The sequence below is a fragment of the Amborella trichopoda genome, chromosome 9 (assembly GCF_054954075.1).
Source record: "Amborella trichopoda isolate Santa Cruz 75 chromosome 9, AtrichopodaSantaCruz75HAP2 v2.0, whole genome shotgun sequence".
Classification (NCBI taxonomy): Eukaryota; Viridiplantae; Streptophyta; class Magnoliopsida; order Amborellales; family Amborellaceae; genus Amborella; species Amborella trichopoda.
The window spans coordinates 49,332,915-49,351,623 of record NC_142344.1 but is presented as its reverse complement, the minus strand read 5'-3'; the positions used below and the strand labels follow the sequence as shown (position 1 = coordinate 49,351,623).

The following is an 18,709-nucleotide window of genomic DNA, read 5'->3' as shown; positions in this document are numbered from 1 at the left end:
GAGCTGAAATAACTCACTTGGATTACCTTTTGAAGGATTACGTGGTACGATTGAATCGAATAAAGCCCTTATATAATGAATACTTAGCTACTTGCGAACCATCAAGTAGACCATTTATTTTTTGTACAAAAAGGTCACAACTTTTCTTAACCCTTGGATAAGAAATCTAACATATTAAAATATATCACAGCTTTCGAGGAAATTTGTTTATAACTTTGTATTCAATTAGTGATATATCACCACCCATCCGATTTTACATCTGATGGTTTACAATAATTGTGACCTTCATGCATAAAGAATAAATGGTCTCATCATATGCATCCTTATAAAATTTAAGTTTAAAAAATAGTGTAGATTGAACAAATCGATAAACACTTGAAATTATTGAAAATTGATGCCTTAGATATGCATTACAAAATGCACTATTTTTCAAACTTGAAATCTTTTTTTTTCACATCTATACATCTCAATATTGAGATAATCAATTTGAGGGCTTTTCATCATCGAAACAATCTCTGCTAATTAATTTTTTAAGTGTACCTTAATTTGACTGTTTAGAGACTCAACCATATATAAACTTTATTTTTTCTTTATTGAAACCCTCCCTCAAAATATAGAGGACATTTATAAAAACCCTATATTTATATTTTTGATATTCACATTTCATGGGAAATACGAATTGCAATGATAAATAAGATCAAAACATTAAAAAATTGGACCAATGGGTAGAAGCGGTAAAACTAGTGACCAAATATTCCCCATTGGTTTCGTGAGTCTGTCCATGTGGACCACAAAACAAGAATAAAATAAAAAAGTAAAAGAACAAAAGACAATATTTGAAAATTTATGCTCAAATTGTGTTTCAAATCATGCATTAACTATTTTAGATTGAGGATAATACTCGCCACAACAAACCCGTAACAAAATTAAGCCAAATACATATACAATTTTTTTTTTCGAAAATTCTGGTGTTTTCTTAAAAAACTTGACTAAAATATTGAAAAGTACAAAACTATTGCTTAAATTTTGCAACATCATTGTAGATTGAAGCTAAATATATGGTTTTCGTGAAAGCCAGTGGTTAATTTAAATACTGCCAACATTTTTTATGCTAGCTCTCATCGCATATGGTTTTTTATGGGAAAACCCGTTACATATCAGTTGGAGGGCTACAATGTGGGCATTGCCCTCTTTATGTAATAAAGTGCCAAGCAACATTGAATGTAAAGGCTGTCAGCTTGGAAAACATCATAAATTACTTTTTTTTAACGCCAATAAATGTACTTTTTGTTTTTGGAACTCATTCATACTGAATTCGAATGACCATTTGATAATACATCTCTCTCTGGTTCTCGCTATTATATTAGTTTTGTTGATGATTTCACAAACGTTACATGGATATATTTTCTAAATTATTGAAAATTGACGCCTTAGATATGCATTACAAAATTCACTATTTTTCAAACTTGAAATCTTTTTTTTTCACATCTATACATCTCAATATTGAGATAATCAATTTGAGGGCTTTTCATCATCGAAACAGTCTCTGCTAATTAATTTTTTTAGTGTACCTTAATTTGACTGTTTAGAGACTCAACCATATATAAACTTTATTGTTTCTTTATTGCAACCCTCCCTCAAAATATAGAGGATATTTATAAAAACCCTATATTTATATTTTTGATATTTACATTTCATGGGAAATATGAATTGCAATGATAAATAAGATCAAAACATTAAAAAATTGGACTAATGGGTAGAAGCGGTAAAACTAGTGACCAAATATTCCCCATTGGTTTCGTGAGTCTGTCCATGTGGACCACAAAACAAGAATAAAATAAAAAAGTAAAAGAACAAAAGACAATATTTGAAAATTTATGCTCAAATTGTGTTTTAAATCATGCATTAACTATTTTAGATTGAGGATAATACTCGCCACAACAAAACCCCGAACAAAATTAAGCCAAATATATATACAATTTTTTTTTCTTGAAAATCCTGGTGTTTTCTTAAAAAACTTGACTAAAATATTGAAAACTACAAAAATATTGTTTAAATTATGCAACATCGTTGTAGACTGAAGCTAAATATATGGTTTTCGTGAAAGCCAGTGGTTAATTTAAATACTGCCAACATTGTTTATGCTAGCTCCCATCGCATATGGTTTTTTATGGGAAAACTTGTTACATATCTGTTGGAGGGCTACAATGTGGGCATTGCCCTCTTTATGTAATAAAATGCCAATCAACATTGATTGTAAAGGCTGTCAGCTTGGAAAACATCATAAATTACTTTTTTTTATTGCCAATAAATGTACTTTTTGTTTTTTGAACTCATTCATACTAATTTCTAATGACCATTTGATATTACATCTCTCTCTGGTTCTCGCTATTATATTAGTTTTGTTGATGATTTCACCCGCTTTACATGGATATATTTTATAAAGTATTGAAAATTGACGCCTTGGATATGCATTACAAAATGCACTATTTTTCAAACTTGAAATCTTTGTTTTTCACATCTATGCATCTCAATATTGAGATAATCAATTTGAGGGCTTTTCATCATCGAAACATTCTCTGCTATTTATTTTTTTAAGTGTACCTTAATTTGACTGTTTAGAGACTCAACCATATATAAACTTTATTGTTTCTTTATTGAAACCCTCCCTAAAAATATAGAGGATATTTATAAAAACCCTATATTTATATTTTTGATATTCACATTTCATGGGAAATATGAATTGCAATGATAAATAAGATCAAAACATTAAAAAATTGGACCAATGGGTAGAAGCGGTAAAACTAGTGACCAAATATTCCCCATTGGTTTCGTGAGTCTGTCCATGTGGACTACAAAACAAGAATAAAATAAAAAAGTAAAAGAACAAAAGACAATATTTGAAAATTTATGCTCAAATTGTGTTTTAAATCATGCATTAACTATTTTAGATTGAGGATAATACTCGCCACAACAAAACCCTAACAAAATTATGCCAAATATTTGTAGAATTTTTTTTTCTGAAAATCCTGGTGTTTTCTTAAAAAACTTGACTAAAAAATTGAAAACTACAAAAGTATTGTTTAAATTATGTAACATCATTGTAGATTGAAGCTAAATGTATGGTTTTTGTGAAAGCCAGTGGTTAATTTAAATACTGCCAACATTTTTTATGCTAGCTCTCATCGTATATGGTTTTTTATGGGAAAACTTGTTACATATTCTTTGGAGGGCTACAATGTGGGCATTGCCCTCTTTATGTAATAAAGTGCCAAGCAACATTGATTGTAAAGGCTGTCAGCATGGAAAACATATTACTTTTTCTTAATGCCAATAAATGTACTTTTTGTTTTTTAAACTCATATATACGGATTTCGAATGACCATTTGATATTACATCTCTCTCTGGTTCTCGCTATTATATTAGTTTTGTTGATGATTTCACCCACTTTACATGGATATATTTTCTAAAATCCAAATCTAAAGCGCTTCAAGTTTTCCAGTCCTTCAAAGAATTCACCGGAAAACATTATCAAGTAAATTAAAGTCCTTTGTAGTGATAATGGTGATGAATTTACTTCCCATGATTTTAGATCCTTCTATCAAACTTATAGTATCAAACAACAGGTCTTTTGTCCACGTAGATCTGCTCAGAATGGTATTGTAGAGCAAAAACGCATACACATCAGTGAATTGGGATTAATAGTGGGATACCGATGCATTTTTGAAGTGAGGCATTTCCTACAACTGTGTTTGTAATTAATCAGTTACCGACCTCTGCCAATCCAAACAATATGTCCCCATATCAAATGCTCACAGGAAAAGTTCCCGATTATTCAATTTTACGTGCTTTTGGTAGCATGTGTTATGTTTATATTGATAAATTTTTAAAGTGAAAACTCTCTAAAAAGACAGAAGAATATGTGTTTGTTTGGTACAGTGATGAGCATAAAGGATATCGATGTTACTCTCCTGCAAGCAGAAAGATACATGTTTCTTGTTATGTGACATTTGATGTGGGACAATTATTTAAGGAAGCATAGAAAATTTGTCAGAATGATGACTCACAGCCTTTACCTTCTTTTATTATACCGCCTGCAGGGGACACATTATCAGCTAGATCTCATTCATTGCTACATAATAGTTTTGAGTCCTTGATAGATGTAGTAATTGGTTAAGTACCGAGTGATGGTGGCAATGTTAATCCCTCCATAGAACGTGTTTCAAGTACACCAACCCACAATAATCAGCTAGGTCGATCATCTAGAGATGTTCAACCACGAAGGTTCTTTCCGATATAAGATTGGGAATCCTATGGTGAACACTCCCCTGAACATTATTCATTTCTCATTGCACTCACTAAACATACATAGCCAAATAACTACAGATTAGCTATAAAAACCCCAAGTGGATTGAAGCTATGAATGAGGAATTACTTGCTCTTCATCAAAATCACACTTGGGATCTTGTACCTAGACAAAAACATAAGAATGTTGATATATGTAAGTGGGTTTAAAAGACCAAGTGCAAGGCTGATGGCACTATTGAAAGATACAAAACGAGATTGGTGGCTAAAGGTTATAATCAACAGTATAGGTTAGACTATGAAGAAACGTTTAGTCCTGTTGTGAAGATTAAGACTGTAACACTAGCATTAGTAATGGCTAATCTCTGTGGTTGGAGATTACATCAGTTAGATGTCAAAAATGCATTTTTGCATGATGATCTCCAAGACAAAGTCTACATGAGCTTAGTTTGAAAGCTTATGCAAAGCCCTTCTTACATGGGGTTATTATTGAAGTGTTGTAGATAAAAGGATTCTTCGATATGTGAAGGGTACCATGGGTGATAGTACTTTCTTTCCTATTTCTGGAAGACAGGTTAACCTAATCGCCTATTCTGATGCAGATCGGGCTGAAGATCCTGATACAAGAAGATCGATATCTGTATTTTGTATTTTCTTTGCAGGATCTCTAATGTTTTGGAGTAGTAAACAGCAAATGATTGTTTTATGCTCAAGTTCAGAAGCAAAATTCCGAGCAATGTCTTCTACAGCTGCTGAAATAACTTGGTATCGCCACATTCTATCAGAATTGGGGATAAAAATTCAACATGCAATTCTACGTTGTAATAATCAAAATGCAATTAAGCATTCATTTAATCCAGTTCTTCATGCATGGACCAAGCACATTGAACTGAACTAGCATTTTATTCAAAAAAAGGTTGAAAGTGAAGAGATTATTCCTGATTATGTTTCAAGTATAGAACAACTTGCTAATATTTTTACAAAAGGTCTTCCAACTTCACAACATCTTCGATAACAAACAAGTTGTCCATGTTTCACATTGATAATATTTTGATGGGGACTAATAAGAATGATGATAATGATCTAGAGAATGATATATCTAATGGATGATAAATGATAAAAAAAGATACGATCATGATAAGGATTAACATAACATATTGTAATATATTTCTTATATGTACAAATTTGTTGTTGTAATCACATCTTCGATTGAGCCAATCAAGGATGAATATACAATAATTATAAATAGAACTCACATCCCTCTTTATGGGTGTAGATAATTTTACAGAAATATTGCTTTCTAAATGTCTTCAAGCTTTTGATATCTTGATCTCATCAAAAATTTGTTCTTGATCCAATTCTTTAATCTTTTAGAACTATTGTACATCTAGGAGAAATGAACACTAAGCGACATATTCAAGAGGATTAAGTGAATAAGCAAGAGAAAAAATGATTAAGTGAGTCTGCATCATACTATGATTTGATTTCTGATTTCTTCTATTTTTTCATTATCATTACAATTACATTCATTATTTACAAATACATTGATTATTAAGAATAAGAATTGATTCTATCATTAATTAATGAAATCTATTCATTCTAATATTCTATCATTCTAATCTAATTTTATATATATATATATATATATATATATATATATATATATATATATATATATATATATATATATATATAGAGAGAGAGAGAGAGAGGAAAAGTCTTCCCAATGCTTATAGGCGAAAATGAACAGTGATTTTGCCTATGCTCATCACCGTCCAAACTTCATCGTACGGTCATGATTGTCCGATAGTGTTTCAATTTTCAGTTTTTTTATAAATCTGAATTATCTTAAATTTGGAGCGTGTGCGCTCTAGAACATACGCGAACTTATGTGGATGATCCAGGATTGCTCTGGTGCTAGTTTGTCAAAAAGATGATTGTTTTCTTGTAAGGCTCGGCATGGCGATCGATTTGATACCAACTTTTAGCCATGCATCATGTTTTTAAACCACGATCATGCGAATTGAAATTTGGATGGATCTTGAATACTTTGAATCGATAGTGCTCTCGTTCCTTGATGTTCGTTCGTGATTTCTTCACTAGATCACACTAAGCATGTCGTGAGGATCGTGTGGCAACAATGCATCTCGATTTCGCACTCGGACGAAGATTTCGCAACTTTTGAGTTTTGACCGGAATCTGAAATTTCGGCGCCAGAATTTACAATCATTTTATTGGCTTTGTGAGTGAAATCTGACCGTTCATCATGTAAAGGGTTCAAAACAGAGCTAGCTCTAGACCTTACGCACACAATGGGACTAGTCTCACGTCAATCTGACCTACGCGAGCCATGATTTGGCCACTGGAGCGAGGCGTGTCGTTGCTCATTTTCCTGCAACTTTCTTCACGGATCAACAATTTCTCTCAAGATTTTCTCCTTGTTCGGGGGTCGTCACGGGGCGTGCCACATCTCAAAATGCTCGTCTTGACGATACGAACATGCTCAAAAATTGAACATGATCCGACTTGGGATGAATGAGATATGGCATCCAAAAGTCACTTCCCGAGACTGTAAAAACTGCCACATTTAATGGTGATTTGGTGCAGGGAGGGTGCATGGGAATAGTATGCGGCCTAGCCCTTTTTGGACCTTTACCGATAACTTTGTCCTAGAGTACCCGATTAAGCTGAAACATTACCCATAGGAGTGTTCTGGATCCAATGGCGGTGGTCCCATAGCAATTTGACGCACCAAAAATAAAGCTCTAGTTACGGAGTCCATTTTAGGGTGCAAGATATTAATGTTTTCGTAATTGTTGTTTGCACTGCCTTAGACATGTCGGATTGCAACGAAACTTGACAGGTGCCCTTTTGAAGTGCTTGAGAACATTCTGACTCGTTATGGGGCAATTCTTAGACTATCGAGAATTCCATTGCATGTCAACGACTTCCTCTTTATTCAGCATCAGGGACCAAGGTGCTTAAAAATGTCTTCAAACTGCTTGCCCCGCCGACTGTTGTGCTTAGGGAGAAGTGAGAAGGACAACATTCGAAAAATTTCCTTCGTCTTTATTTCTTTTTTCTTGCTAGTCATAGGACCAGGTTAACGCCAAGGAGATCCATGCAATGTTGTAACTAGTATGCTCAGACGTTTGGATGCAATGTACAGGTCCATCCATGGAGACTTTAGGGGGAGAAGAGACTTTTCTGATAGATCCTGTCAAAGTCCCCATCCTCAAGGGACTAATTGTGATTCTGACAGCTGAGGATTTTGTATGGACCTCGTTGATCAGAATCAAGCCCGACTGGCGGTCGAGTGCCATGCGGAAGGGCATTTTTCCCATTTTGGTTTGGTTTTGTTTGTTTTGTTGTTGGTGGTCTGCTGAAGGGCCTTTGGTTAGCGACCATCTGTGTGGTGCACCAGATTGTACTCGGTGAGTAGGGTACCTTAGTTTATCGAGGTGACCAACTGAGGGTATAACCCTTGCCTATTGCTCGCAGTCTTGTTTGCATAACAGGTCCAAGTTCTAGCTGACTTTTGTCTTTTTGGGCCATCTCTTAGAGTGTGTTTGTGACCTCGTGGGAATAGTGCTCTTTCTCATGAGACTTGTCTTACCTTCTTGGCGAGTCTTTTGTCTTTCGAGTCCGTTTTGGAAATGGACTCAGGCTGTCGGAATCTTGCTTGATGCTCGTAGTTTTGGGTCCTGGTACAATGACACCAAGGATTTTTATTTTGAATGTAGGTTGAAGCCGCCTGTTAGGTGAGTGTTGCATCAACCTGTTTATTGGTCCAAGCGTCCTTTGTGGATTTTCACTTGGACTTGGGAAGCAGTGCCATAGAGACAGTTTTCACCAACTTCTTTTTGTTCGAGGTTTTTTACCAATGACCTTTCGGCCATGTCCACCCTTATTTTTTCATTTTACTCACGGTGCCCTTTTGGGTTTTCACCGTGCCCGGGTTTTTATTCACGGAACACTATTACTCATGGTTTCGTGACCATGCCCGTCCATCATTTACTCATGGTGTTCCCTTGTCCAGGTATACACCATGCCTGTTTTTATGTGAATGACTGTTTAAGGTCATGCCTTCGGGACCTGTGCGAAGCCTTTTAATGTCATGCAGCCAGGACATGCACTACAGTTTAAGGTCATAAAGCTATATCATAGTGGAGATAGATGGCAATCTGTTGAGGCCATGGAGTAAGTATGGTAGTGGTCTTGACTTACTTTGGGGAGATGGCACGAGGCTACCTATAAAGGATGGATGATATATGAATGGAAGGTAGAAAGTGGTGACCCACTAGCTGACGATGAGTATGGATGGTTGGCCGTTTTGTGAACTCGGGTGAGACTCACTGGGGAAAGATGAATGGTAATGAAGGAATTCACTAGGGAGTTGATGAAGGTGATGTACACACTCGGACAGGTCGGTTTGGGTAGACGTGTGTGAAAATGCACGTAAAGGGCATGTTCGCGTGTGTGGGGGTGAGTATAAGGTCATGCCTCTGGGACCTGTACAAAGTAGTTTAACGTCATGCGGCCAGGACATGCACTATGGTTTAAAGTCATATTGCTTGGACTGTGGTTATACAGTTTAGAGTCATGCAACTAGGACCATGCAGTTTAAGGTCGTGCAACAAGACCTCTGCTACAGTATAAGGTCATATAGTTTGGACCATGGTGCAAAGCCTTTTAACGTCATGCTGTCAGGACGTGCACTTCAGTTTAGGGTCATACAGTTGGACCGTGGCTATGCATTTTAAGGTCATGGAGCATGGACCATGCAGTGTATGGTCGTGCAACTAGACCTCTGCTATAATTTAAGGTCATATAGTTTAGACCATGTTGTTTAAGGTCGTGTATCTGGACCAAGGTTGTGCAATTTAAGGTCATGCAGCTCAAACCAAGACTGTGTAGTTTAAGGTCATGCAGCTCAGACCATGGTGTGGGTCGCCCAGTAGGTGAAGCTTTATGGGAATAGGTCTGTGGATTGCTATCTGACTCCCTGAGGATATAATGATTAAGGCCCTCAGGGGTTTAGATGGAGAAGCAAACTTCACTAGGGATTAGGGGACAAGTATGACTCCCTAAGGTGAAGGATGGAATTCTATAGAGAATAGGTTCATGGAAGGTAACCCGACTCTTGGGGATAAGATAGCTTGGTGTGAGACTGATCCACAGGGGATTAAAGGGGTAAACATGACCTTAACTCTGCTGGGGATCAATGGGCTGTAGTACGGGAGTAGTTCCTACCGGGGATGAGGGACAGTGGATTGCTCCTGACTCCATTGAGGATGACCAGTCGTGGCTTGGGTCGAACGGCTTGGATGCAACTCGACTGGGGATGATAGAGGCTACGACTTTGATGCAACTCCACTAAGGATAGTGGTAGAATACTCACAATGATGATCAAGTTTAGACATGCGTGGTGCTAGCCATAGACAACAGTAACATACTCAACGATAGTCATTGCCGCACATAGCGGTAGCACGAGCGTCCTGGCATGCATGGGAGTGGCCACAGGCAGCAGTAGTACTGGCGCGCGTAGCGTTGGTTGCACGCAGTGTTAGTCATGCTCGGGCTTGGGCTCGATCCGGTCCTTCTGAAGGTCGATGCTCGATGTTGCATAGGTAGCAGTAAGCCTCTATTCGAGCGTCGGGTTTGAACCCGTCTTGGTCCATTCCATCTGAAGGTTGGTGCTCGGCATTGCATGGTCAGCAGTAGGCCTCTGTTCGGGCCTCGGGTTTAAGCCTGACCTAGTCCGGCCCATCGCCGATTGGCCTTCAGGGACCTGTCAGGTATTCTTGCTTTGTGACGGGTACATTGGTGAAGCTTTTCCTATATAAGGGGATTAACCCCATTTTTCATTGTTTTTATCTCAAGTAAAACAGTAACCGTGAGAGAGAGGAAAGGACTTCGAGTGAGAACTACGGTGTCAACAAAGTACTCGAGTGAGGGTTTGCAAGCTATCTGGCGAGCAGGAGAAGTTTCCGACTGCGAGGCGAGAGCACCGGAAGGGAAGACAGGGATAGTCGCAGTGGTTGTTGTCGCTGGAATTGAGGAACGGGAAGGTTGCCGAGGCAAACTGAGGTTCCTACAGTAATTCTTGAGATATTGGAGAGGTGGGAAAGAGGCAAGTGAGGGTCGCCGGGGAATTCCGTTGATTCCCGATTGTTTCTCGATTGCTTTCCGTCACCGGGGAGTAGTGGAAGAGTAGCAGCAGTGAGAAGAAGTGTTTTCCTGTGTCGGGAAGTAGTGGAACAAGTGTCATAGTTGGTTTCCAACGAGCGGGAAAACGGTTTCCAGGTGGGCAACCGAAGGACGCAGGTAAAGTAAACGACGGCAAGCAGCAGGACAGATATGGGGAGGCGAAAGGTTGCCATGGATTCGAGCCGTTGCAGCAAAACAAGGAGTCTGGGGAAAGTGCACAATCTTCGGGGAGACGAACGGTCATGGGAAGGTGAAAGGTCAACGTCAGGAGCGAACACATGTGACGACAGTGAACACAGCCCGCGTTACACCCTTTGTCCAACACAGTCAGTGTTACCCCTCTTAGTCACAGCCGGCGTTAGTCCTCAAGATGCGCAACCGGTGCTGGGCTTTAGAGACACAAGCGGCGCTAGCCTCACGCTGTGCTTATCAGTGCCTCACTCGCGCATGGCCAACGACATGATGCGTACGACGTTTATCACAAGCGGTGGTGGCTGTTCAGTTGACGATCCTTTCATGAACGGCAGTAAGTTCCTTCTGACTATGGTTATGCTCGGTGAAGAGTTGCGCGCGGCGATTGTCATACACAGCGATGACTTGGGTAAGCAAAGGGTATCGCTTGTCGTGTTTATAATGCCTGTTGGAAGCTAAGTCGTCCAGCACAATAGTAAAGTCTATGTTGTTTTGTGGAAGGGCCCTCACTGTGAACACGGTAGGCTCTCCATCATAGGCCAATTCCTTGCCAGAGAAGTATGCTTCGTATGTCTGGTATATCCCATCAAAGCGCTTCCACCTTCTCCTATTGTGAGAGCCACTTTTGGCCTGTAACCATCCTCTTCTCCTCAGATGCAAGAGCAACGCTTCTGACATGAGAGCAATTTTTGGCTTGTAACCATCCTCTCCTCATATGCAAGAGTAACGCTGGGGGTAGCCGTTCTCTTTTCCTCAGATGCAAGAGCAACGCTTGGGGTCAACCGTCTTCTTTTTCTTATATGCAAGAGCGACATTCCTATACTGCAGCTGAACTTTATTGATCAATTGAAAGTCTGAAGGGGAATCAAGGAAGAGCCAGGGAAGCCCTTTACAATTAAGTTTGGCATTTATTTATAGATTTGGGCTCAAACATGGGTGGATGTCCAAAGCCTATCTCAATTAATGATAATTACAATTATTTTGAATTAAAATAAATTCTAAAAATAGTGCAAAATGATTGTTTTACCCCTGCCTCACAATTCATGAAATTCCAATACAGTCTCTGCTGTTGCCCCGAAACGTACATGATCTTCCGTGGATGATCTGAGATTGCTCTGGTGCTCGTTAGTCAAAAACATGATTGTTTTCTTATAGGGCTCGGCAAGGCGATCGATTTGATACCAACTTCTAGCCATGGATCATGTTTTTAAGCCACGATCATGGGACTTCGGATCGATAGTGTGCTTGTTCCTTGATGTTTCTTCGTGATTTCTTCACTGGATCACACTAAGCATGCCGTCACGATCGTGTGGCAACAAATACAGCTCGATTTCGTGCATGGACGAAGATTTCGCAACTTTTGAGTATCAACCGGAATCTGAAATTTTGGCACCGAAATTTACAGTCACTCTATTGGCTTTGTGTGCGAAATTCGACTGTTCATCATGTACGGAGTTTGGACCACTGATAGCCCTAAACCTTACGCACACGATGGAACTGGTCTCGCATCAATCTAACTGCGAGAGTCATGATTTGGCCGCTCGAGCAAGGCATGTCGCTGTTGATTTTCCTGCAACTTTCTTCACGGATCAGTAACTTCTCTCTACCTTTTCTCCTTGTTCTGGCGTCGTCACGGGGCTTGCCATATATCAAAACGCTTGATGAGACGAACACACTCACAAAATTTGAACGCGATCCGACTCAGGGCGAATGAGATATAGACACTTAAAAACAACCACCTTTAATGATGATTTGGTGCAGGGATGGTGCATGGGAATAGTGGGCGGCCGACGCTTTTTTTGTCTTTTACCCATAACTTTGTCCTAGAGTGGCTGATTAAGCCGAAACTTGACCCATAGGGGTTTTCGACTGTGTCGAATTCAATGGCGATGGTCCCATAGCAATTTGATGCTCCAAAAATCGAGCTCTAGTTATGAGGTCCGTTTCAGGGTGTTAGAGACTTATTTTTCTGAAATTGTTTCTTTGTCTGCAATTCCTTAGACATGTCAGATTGCAACGAAACTTGGCAGGTGGTCTTTTGAAGTACTTGAAAAAAATTTTACTCTTTCAGGGAAAATTTTGAGACTGTCGAGAATTCTACTGTATGTCAAGGCTTTATTGATCGGCGTCCTCTTTATTACGCATCAGGGACCAAGGAGCTGAAAAATGTCTTCAAACAGTCCACTTTTGGGAGCCATTGAAAAATATCCACATATTTTCGAGTATTTCAAGACTCGACCTGGTTGGCAAGGTAACTCAACCTCGGCCTGGCAGAGGCGAATTCTATTGTACTTTCTACATTTTTAAGTCTACTTCTGAGCTATTTGATCTCCAATAGACAATTGAGCTGGTGCATAGTTAATAAATTTCACTTTTTTTTCCAAATAACTTGATAGGGCAAAATGGTGGACCATGATTTGTGTAGTCGATCTCAATTACTTGAGAAAAAACTCTAATGATGATGACAATAATTTTTATTTCAAATAACAAATAAACTTGGGCTAAAAATTTTGAGTGCAGCCCCACTTGGGTGCGCCTGAAAAAATATAATTAAAAATTAGAAAATGGTGAACTTACCTGCGCAGCATAGATATTGGTTTTTTCAAAGTTTTCTATTATTTTAGGTGTGAGACGGTGATAAATACACATGCCCAAAATTTCAAATCTCTCATATATAGAAAGTAATTAAAATTCAAATAATAGCATACGTTATCAACTGTTTGATCAAGATCAATCTGCCAGAAGGTGGACCAAAATTATTAAATAAAATAGCTTTGGCATTTTTTTCACAAAATTATGCAATGAACTATCTTTACTTACCCCTTATAATGTTAAACCATGAATACAATTTTCTTCTTCTTCTCCTTCTTCTTATTGTTTTCTGGTTTTTTTGAAAAGAACCCCTATGTCCTGTCAGCTAACCCATCTGGATCGAGCACTGGGTCAGCGATAAGTGCTGCAACATATCTAGCAACTGTAACTTTAAGCACCGAAACTGATGGCTCCATCATTACTCCATCAAGTGCTAACAGCGTAGTTGGGATCAAGCCCACTCTTGGCCTCACTAGTAGGGCTGGAGTTATTCTTATATCTCCTCGACAAGACACTGTTGGGTAAGCTTTCTGTACATAAATATGAGAAGCAATTATGTAGCACAAACCCCCAATATTCCTTAAAGGACAACATGCTTCACTCACTGTGAAAGTATATATACAGAATAGGATCATCACCACCGTTTGCTTCAATGATAGGTGGAGTAATATTGATCTTTTATTTTCGTTTTAGGAAATTGTTCTTATTTATATTGGTCTTTCTATTTGAACAATAATCATGAAATTATGGCGGAACAGTTTGCGATTCTATGTCTTACCCACCATGCAAAGTGCGTATGGCATAGTTTCCCTTTCATCAGTTATGTGTGCTATTGCAAGAACAATATAGGATTGATTACCTCCTTCCAATCCACTCAGTATATTCAGATTCAATAATTGTTATTTAGAATGCTACATATTGACTTTGAACATTTTCTTATAAATTTTGGATTAACATGTAGAAAATGGCAGGCCAATTTGTCGAACTGTATTGGATGCAGTGTTTGTTTTGGATGAAATTGTTGGTTTTGATCAAAGGGACAAGAAAGCTACAATAGGAGCATCCAAGTTCATACCTGCTGGGGGTTACAAGCAATTTCTCAAGGCAGAGGGTCTTAGAGGAAAAAGATTGGGGATCCTAAGAGAGCCTTTCTTCAATTTCTCAGGGATATTTGTGTTAGCACAGACATTCGAAACCCATTTTAAAACATTAAGGTACTAATTAGAGAAGCCACTGGAAATTTTCTATGATGTATTATGATCATTGAAACACTGAGAAAGGGTTAGAAGAAACAATGAATATTTCAAAACTTGAGTATCAGTTTTGATATCGTTCAGAAGAAAAAATATCATGAAAGCCAACATCGTTATACTGTCATATAAGTCACTTTCAAACTAAGGGATCCGTTAGGTCCAAATTTTGCACACACGTAGGCCTCATCTGAAATATCAAAATTTATGAAAAATGAAAATTATCAACTATATAAATTTGATACAAAATAGAAGACAATGAGGCTCTCATTTGGTGTATAAGAGATCTAGGACTTCATCAACTTAAAACAATTTTTTTTTAAATTGTTTAGTTTTCATATCCAAGTTGTATTCAAAATTTGAACCAGAAAAGATCCCTTTGGCTATGTTTTGGAGCTCAGCCTATACTATAGCTATAAGCCTGTTGGAGTGTAGAAGTTATTCCCTCTAACTAAATTTTCATAAGGATGTATTTTTCTTTGTTATCCTAACACTGCCCTTATTTTATTTTGATTTATTTCTTCTTTAAAATAAACTCATTTAAAAGATGAATATTGATAGAAAATAACACTTATAAAGAAAATATGAGTTGCAGATAGTATGAGAAAAACTAGATTGTAAAAACTCAAAATTCAAACACCATTGAATGCTAAAGTTCCATTTTTCTTATTTTTTTACTTGTTTCCTTTAACTTTCTTCTATCTTATGTTATGTTAAAAACATTTCTAATAGTTTTCAGAAAATTGTTCCTATGGGATAACCGCATCAGAAAATTCTCAAATAGATTTATGATATGCTTTTGGTTGTGTCGCAGGCAAAAGGGAGCCATTCTAGTAGATAACATAGAAATATCAAATATTAATGTCATTTTGGATGTTCGAGAGAGCGGAGAAGGGTTGGCATTGCTCTATGAGTTCAAAGAGGCATTGAATGCTTACTTGTCTGAGCTACTAGTTTCTCCTGTTAGGACATTGGCATATGTGATTGCTTTCAAAATAAAGCATTAAAAAGAGGTATCTCTTGCCCTCTCCCCCATCCCCTTCCCCTTCTTTACTTTAAATATAGAACTTGATGATGTTCTATCCTCATTTAATCTCTTTTGAATGTTAGCCCTGGATCAAATTGACTTCTACTTTTATTTTAACATACTAGGGTGTTCACTCTTTTCTTTTAGCCGGCTGAAATCTATCAAACGGGTAAACGATTCCCTACCCAATTTCATTAATTCAAAAAGAAGAATAAAAATTAGAAGTATATTAGATCACTCTTTGATGGGTAGTAATTGTTGCATCAAAAAAAGACCCCAACGAGAGCCATTTTGGTAGTATTTTGGTATATTAGGGTGTTGGGATAAGGCTCTGATGAAGATGATGATATTACATCAGAGTGTTCACTTTTCTTCAACACATGTTCCATTTTTAGATCCTCCTTATGTGAAGGATGCCTCAAATTACCAAAAATAAATATCACAACCGATATTTTACTTTTGTTCATGATTTGCAGTAGACATGAATATACCTTTTCAGTTGGTTCAAACCGAGCTTAAGAATGATCTAGCAGGAGTAAGTCATTCCAAAAATAACTCTGAATTGTTAAGGACAATTTTAACCAAACTAGTGCGAAAGTATATTCCTTCATCTGACTTAAACCTCCAGAGTGGATGGTTAGCTTGTTACAAAACTATGTAATTACACTCTAATGGGTCAAAAAGTAATAGCGCAGGTTACATCCCTTGAACATACAATTGAAATTCCCAGTTAGGGGGAAAACATGAAATATGTTGGTTTGTTTTCTTGGAAATATGGAATAATATATTCTATTAAGAAAGATGATTTTGTATTATATCCATTATTTTCATGTTCCTTTTAGCACTAGTCAAAAAAATAAAAAAATGGGGGAGTGAGGACTTCTATGTAAATACTGAATATTTTTGGAAGCAGACCATAATTACTGCAACAAATAATGGGATGGATATAAATTTCCCCGAAAAAATAAAAAATTTATAAAAATCCAAAACTATAATAATTTAGTTGTAATATGTTTCTTTATGTTTTTACCATTTTGGTAAAATACTGAAGTGTTTTGGCCGTGAATACTTATTTTTACATTTTCCCTTCTTTTCGTATCATAACTAAAATAAGCCCGATGACAAAAATTATTCTTTTAAAATCCATTTTTTTCTTTACTACTTATTAAACCTCATTTAGATGTGTTTTCTTTAATTTTACTTTAAACATGTTTTAGAACTTTTTTGGATATTTTGGGATTTTTTTGTATTGTTTTATTTTTAACACTTTTTGCCCTGGTCGGACCCTGTCCAACTCGGGCCAAGTAACTTGGAATTCACCTGGGCTCGACCCATAGCCGACTTCCATCCCCAAGTCGTGGTTTTCCAGCACTGATCCTGATAAATGGTTATTTGGCACTGGAGAAGCTGAAAGAGTATGGACAAGACATTTTCATACTGGCAGAGAGCTTAAACAGGTCAAACAGTAGCCAAGTGAGAAGGGCCATATCAAATCTCAAAGAGTTATCAAGAAATGGTATTGAGAAGGTGATGAGGGAGAAGAAATTAGATGCTATTCTGGCTCCTGCTAATACTCCAGTCTATACCATATTAGCAATTGGAGGTTATCCTGGGATCACTGTGCTTGCTGGCTATGACGAGGAAGGTGTGCCATTTGGGATTTGTTTTGGTGGACTCAGGGGCTCAGAGCCCAATTTGATTGAGATCGCCTATTCTTTTGAGCAAGCAACACACATTAGAAGGCCTCCAACCTTCAAGTCTTGATACAAATGGTTGTGTTTTGCACTTAATAGTACGACCCACTTTTATTTGAAGAAAAATACAATGCATCCTGATGATTGGTATTAATGCATCTAAATTGGTCACTTGTCTGAATATTAATTATGCGGGGTTTTTTTTTTTCCTTTGTTTTTGGAGTAGTTCAGTGTTAGGAATAGAACTTGGGATGTAGCATTGCTTGATATCAACTAATAACCACTCAAGCCCAAGCCCAAGCCTAAGCCTATTCCCATTGTACTTTTAATGTTTGAATACACAAGAAAATGAGTTCAAGTGATATTTTGCTTCTTTTCTATCTATAAAATTTATGATACGAAAACCATACAAAGAGACCATTTACTTTTAGTACAAGGAAATCATAATCGCTCTTGTCCGTCCAATTTCAATTCGGGTAGTTGTAAAGTGTTGTTGATTAAACTTAGAGTTATAAATAAAAAATAAAAAATTCTCAAACTTTGTGAGACACCCCAAAGTATCCAATTTGACATGTAATAGCCAGTAGCATTATTGACGTCCTTGTACCAAAGATAACTGGCTCAATGTACACAATACCTTTATGATATGAATACTCTTAAGATACTTAACTGAATCTTTCTTTCGTGGTAGATCGATGATTACTTGAACTTTGTTAATCCGAATCCATTAATATTTCCTGGCTAATAGGTTCCATAAACACTTGGTTTTATCTTAGTATAATTTGATTGTTAGTATAGTGCACTAGTATTACTTTTATCCTATGGCATTGTATACTATGAAATCATTTTTTTTTTTATACAAGTTCACAGTCACTTCTAGCTATTGGATGTGAAATTCAATAGATTAAAGTATATCATAACATTTGAGAAATTTTATTTTGGACTCTGTGCCCAAATATCCTCTACTTTTAGATTTCAAATATAACAATCAATAATAATTGTGATTTCCATGTATCAAAAATCAATTCATACATTACGTCACTACAATGCACTATTTCATGTTCCATGTTTACACTATGCAGGATGTCACTTTTAGTTTAACGATATAACTTCAAGAATATCTCAAACCCATGAATAACCAAAAAAATTCATATCCTAAATATAAAAATATAAGGGAATCATCCTATTAGAGAAAATTACAAAACACTACATAGCTTCTTTTACGCATGAACCTCGGGCGAGAAAGAACTATGTTTCTTCCAGCTCAGTTTACGGGATACAAAATCATTGAAAATTAATAGAAAAGGTTCATGTCATATTATCAATGTTATGAAACTCACTTCACTTCGGTCGAAGACGTCGAAGCCTTCAGATTTTAAGCATAAGCCGAAGCGAAGAGAAGCATGATGCCGTCGCTTCGGTCAAATTCGGGCCACTTC

At 37.2% G+C, this 18,709-nt stretch overlaps 1 protein-coding gene across 1 annotated transcript in view; it reads left to right on the top strand.

Annotated features, from left to right (window-relative positions):
* LOC110007882 (putative amidase At4g34880) overlaps nucleotides 1-17,340 on the top strand; it is a 40,666-nt gene extending 23,326 nt beyond the window's left edge. The window contains exons 3-6 of the mRNA XM_020671779.1: nucleotides 13,606-13,820; nucleotides 14,271-14,513; nucleotides 15,364-15,550; nucleotides 16,966-17,340. Coding sequence (XP_020527438.1) covers nucleotides 13,606-13,820; nucleotides 14,271-14,513; nucleotides 15,364-15,550; nucleotides 16,966-17,340 — 1,020 coding nt within the window. The remainder of the gene's footprint in view (nucleotides 1-13,605; nucleotides 13,821-14,270; nucleotides 14,514-15,363; nucleotides 15,551-16,965) is intronic.
* The last annotated feature ends 1,369 nt before the right edge of the window (nucleotides 17,341-18,709 follow it).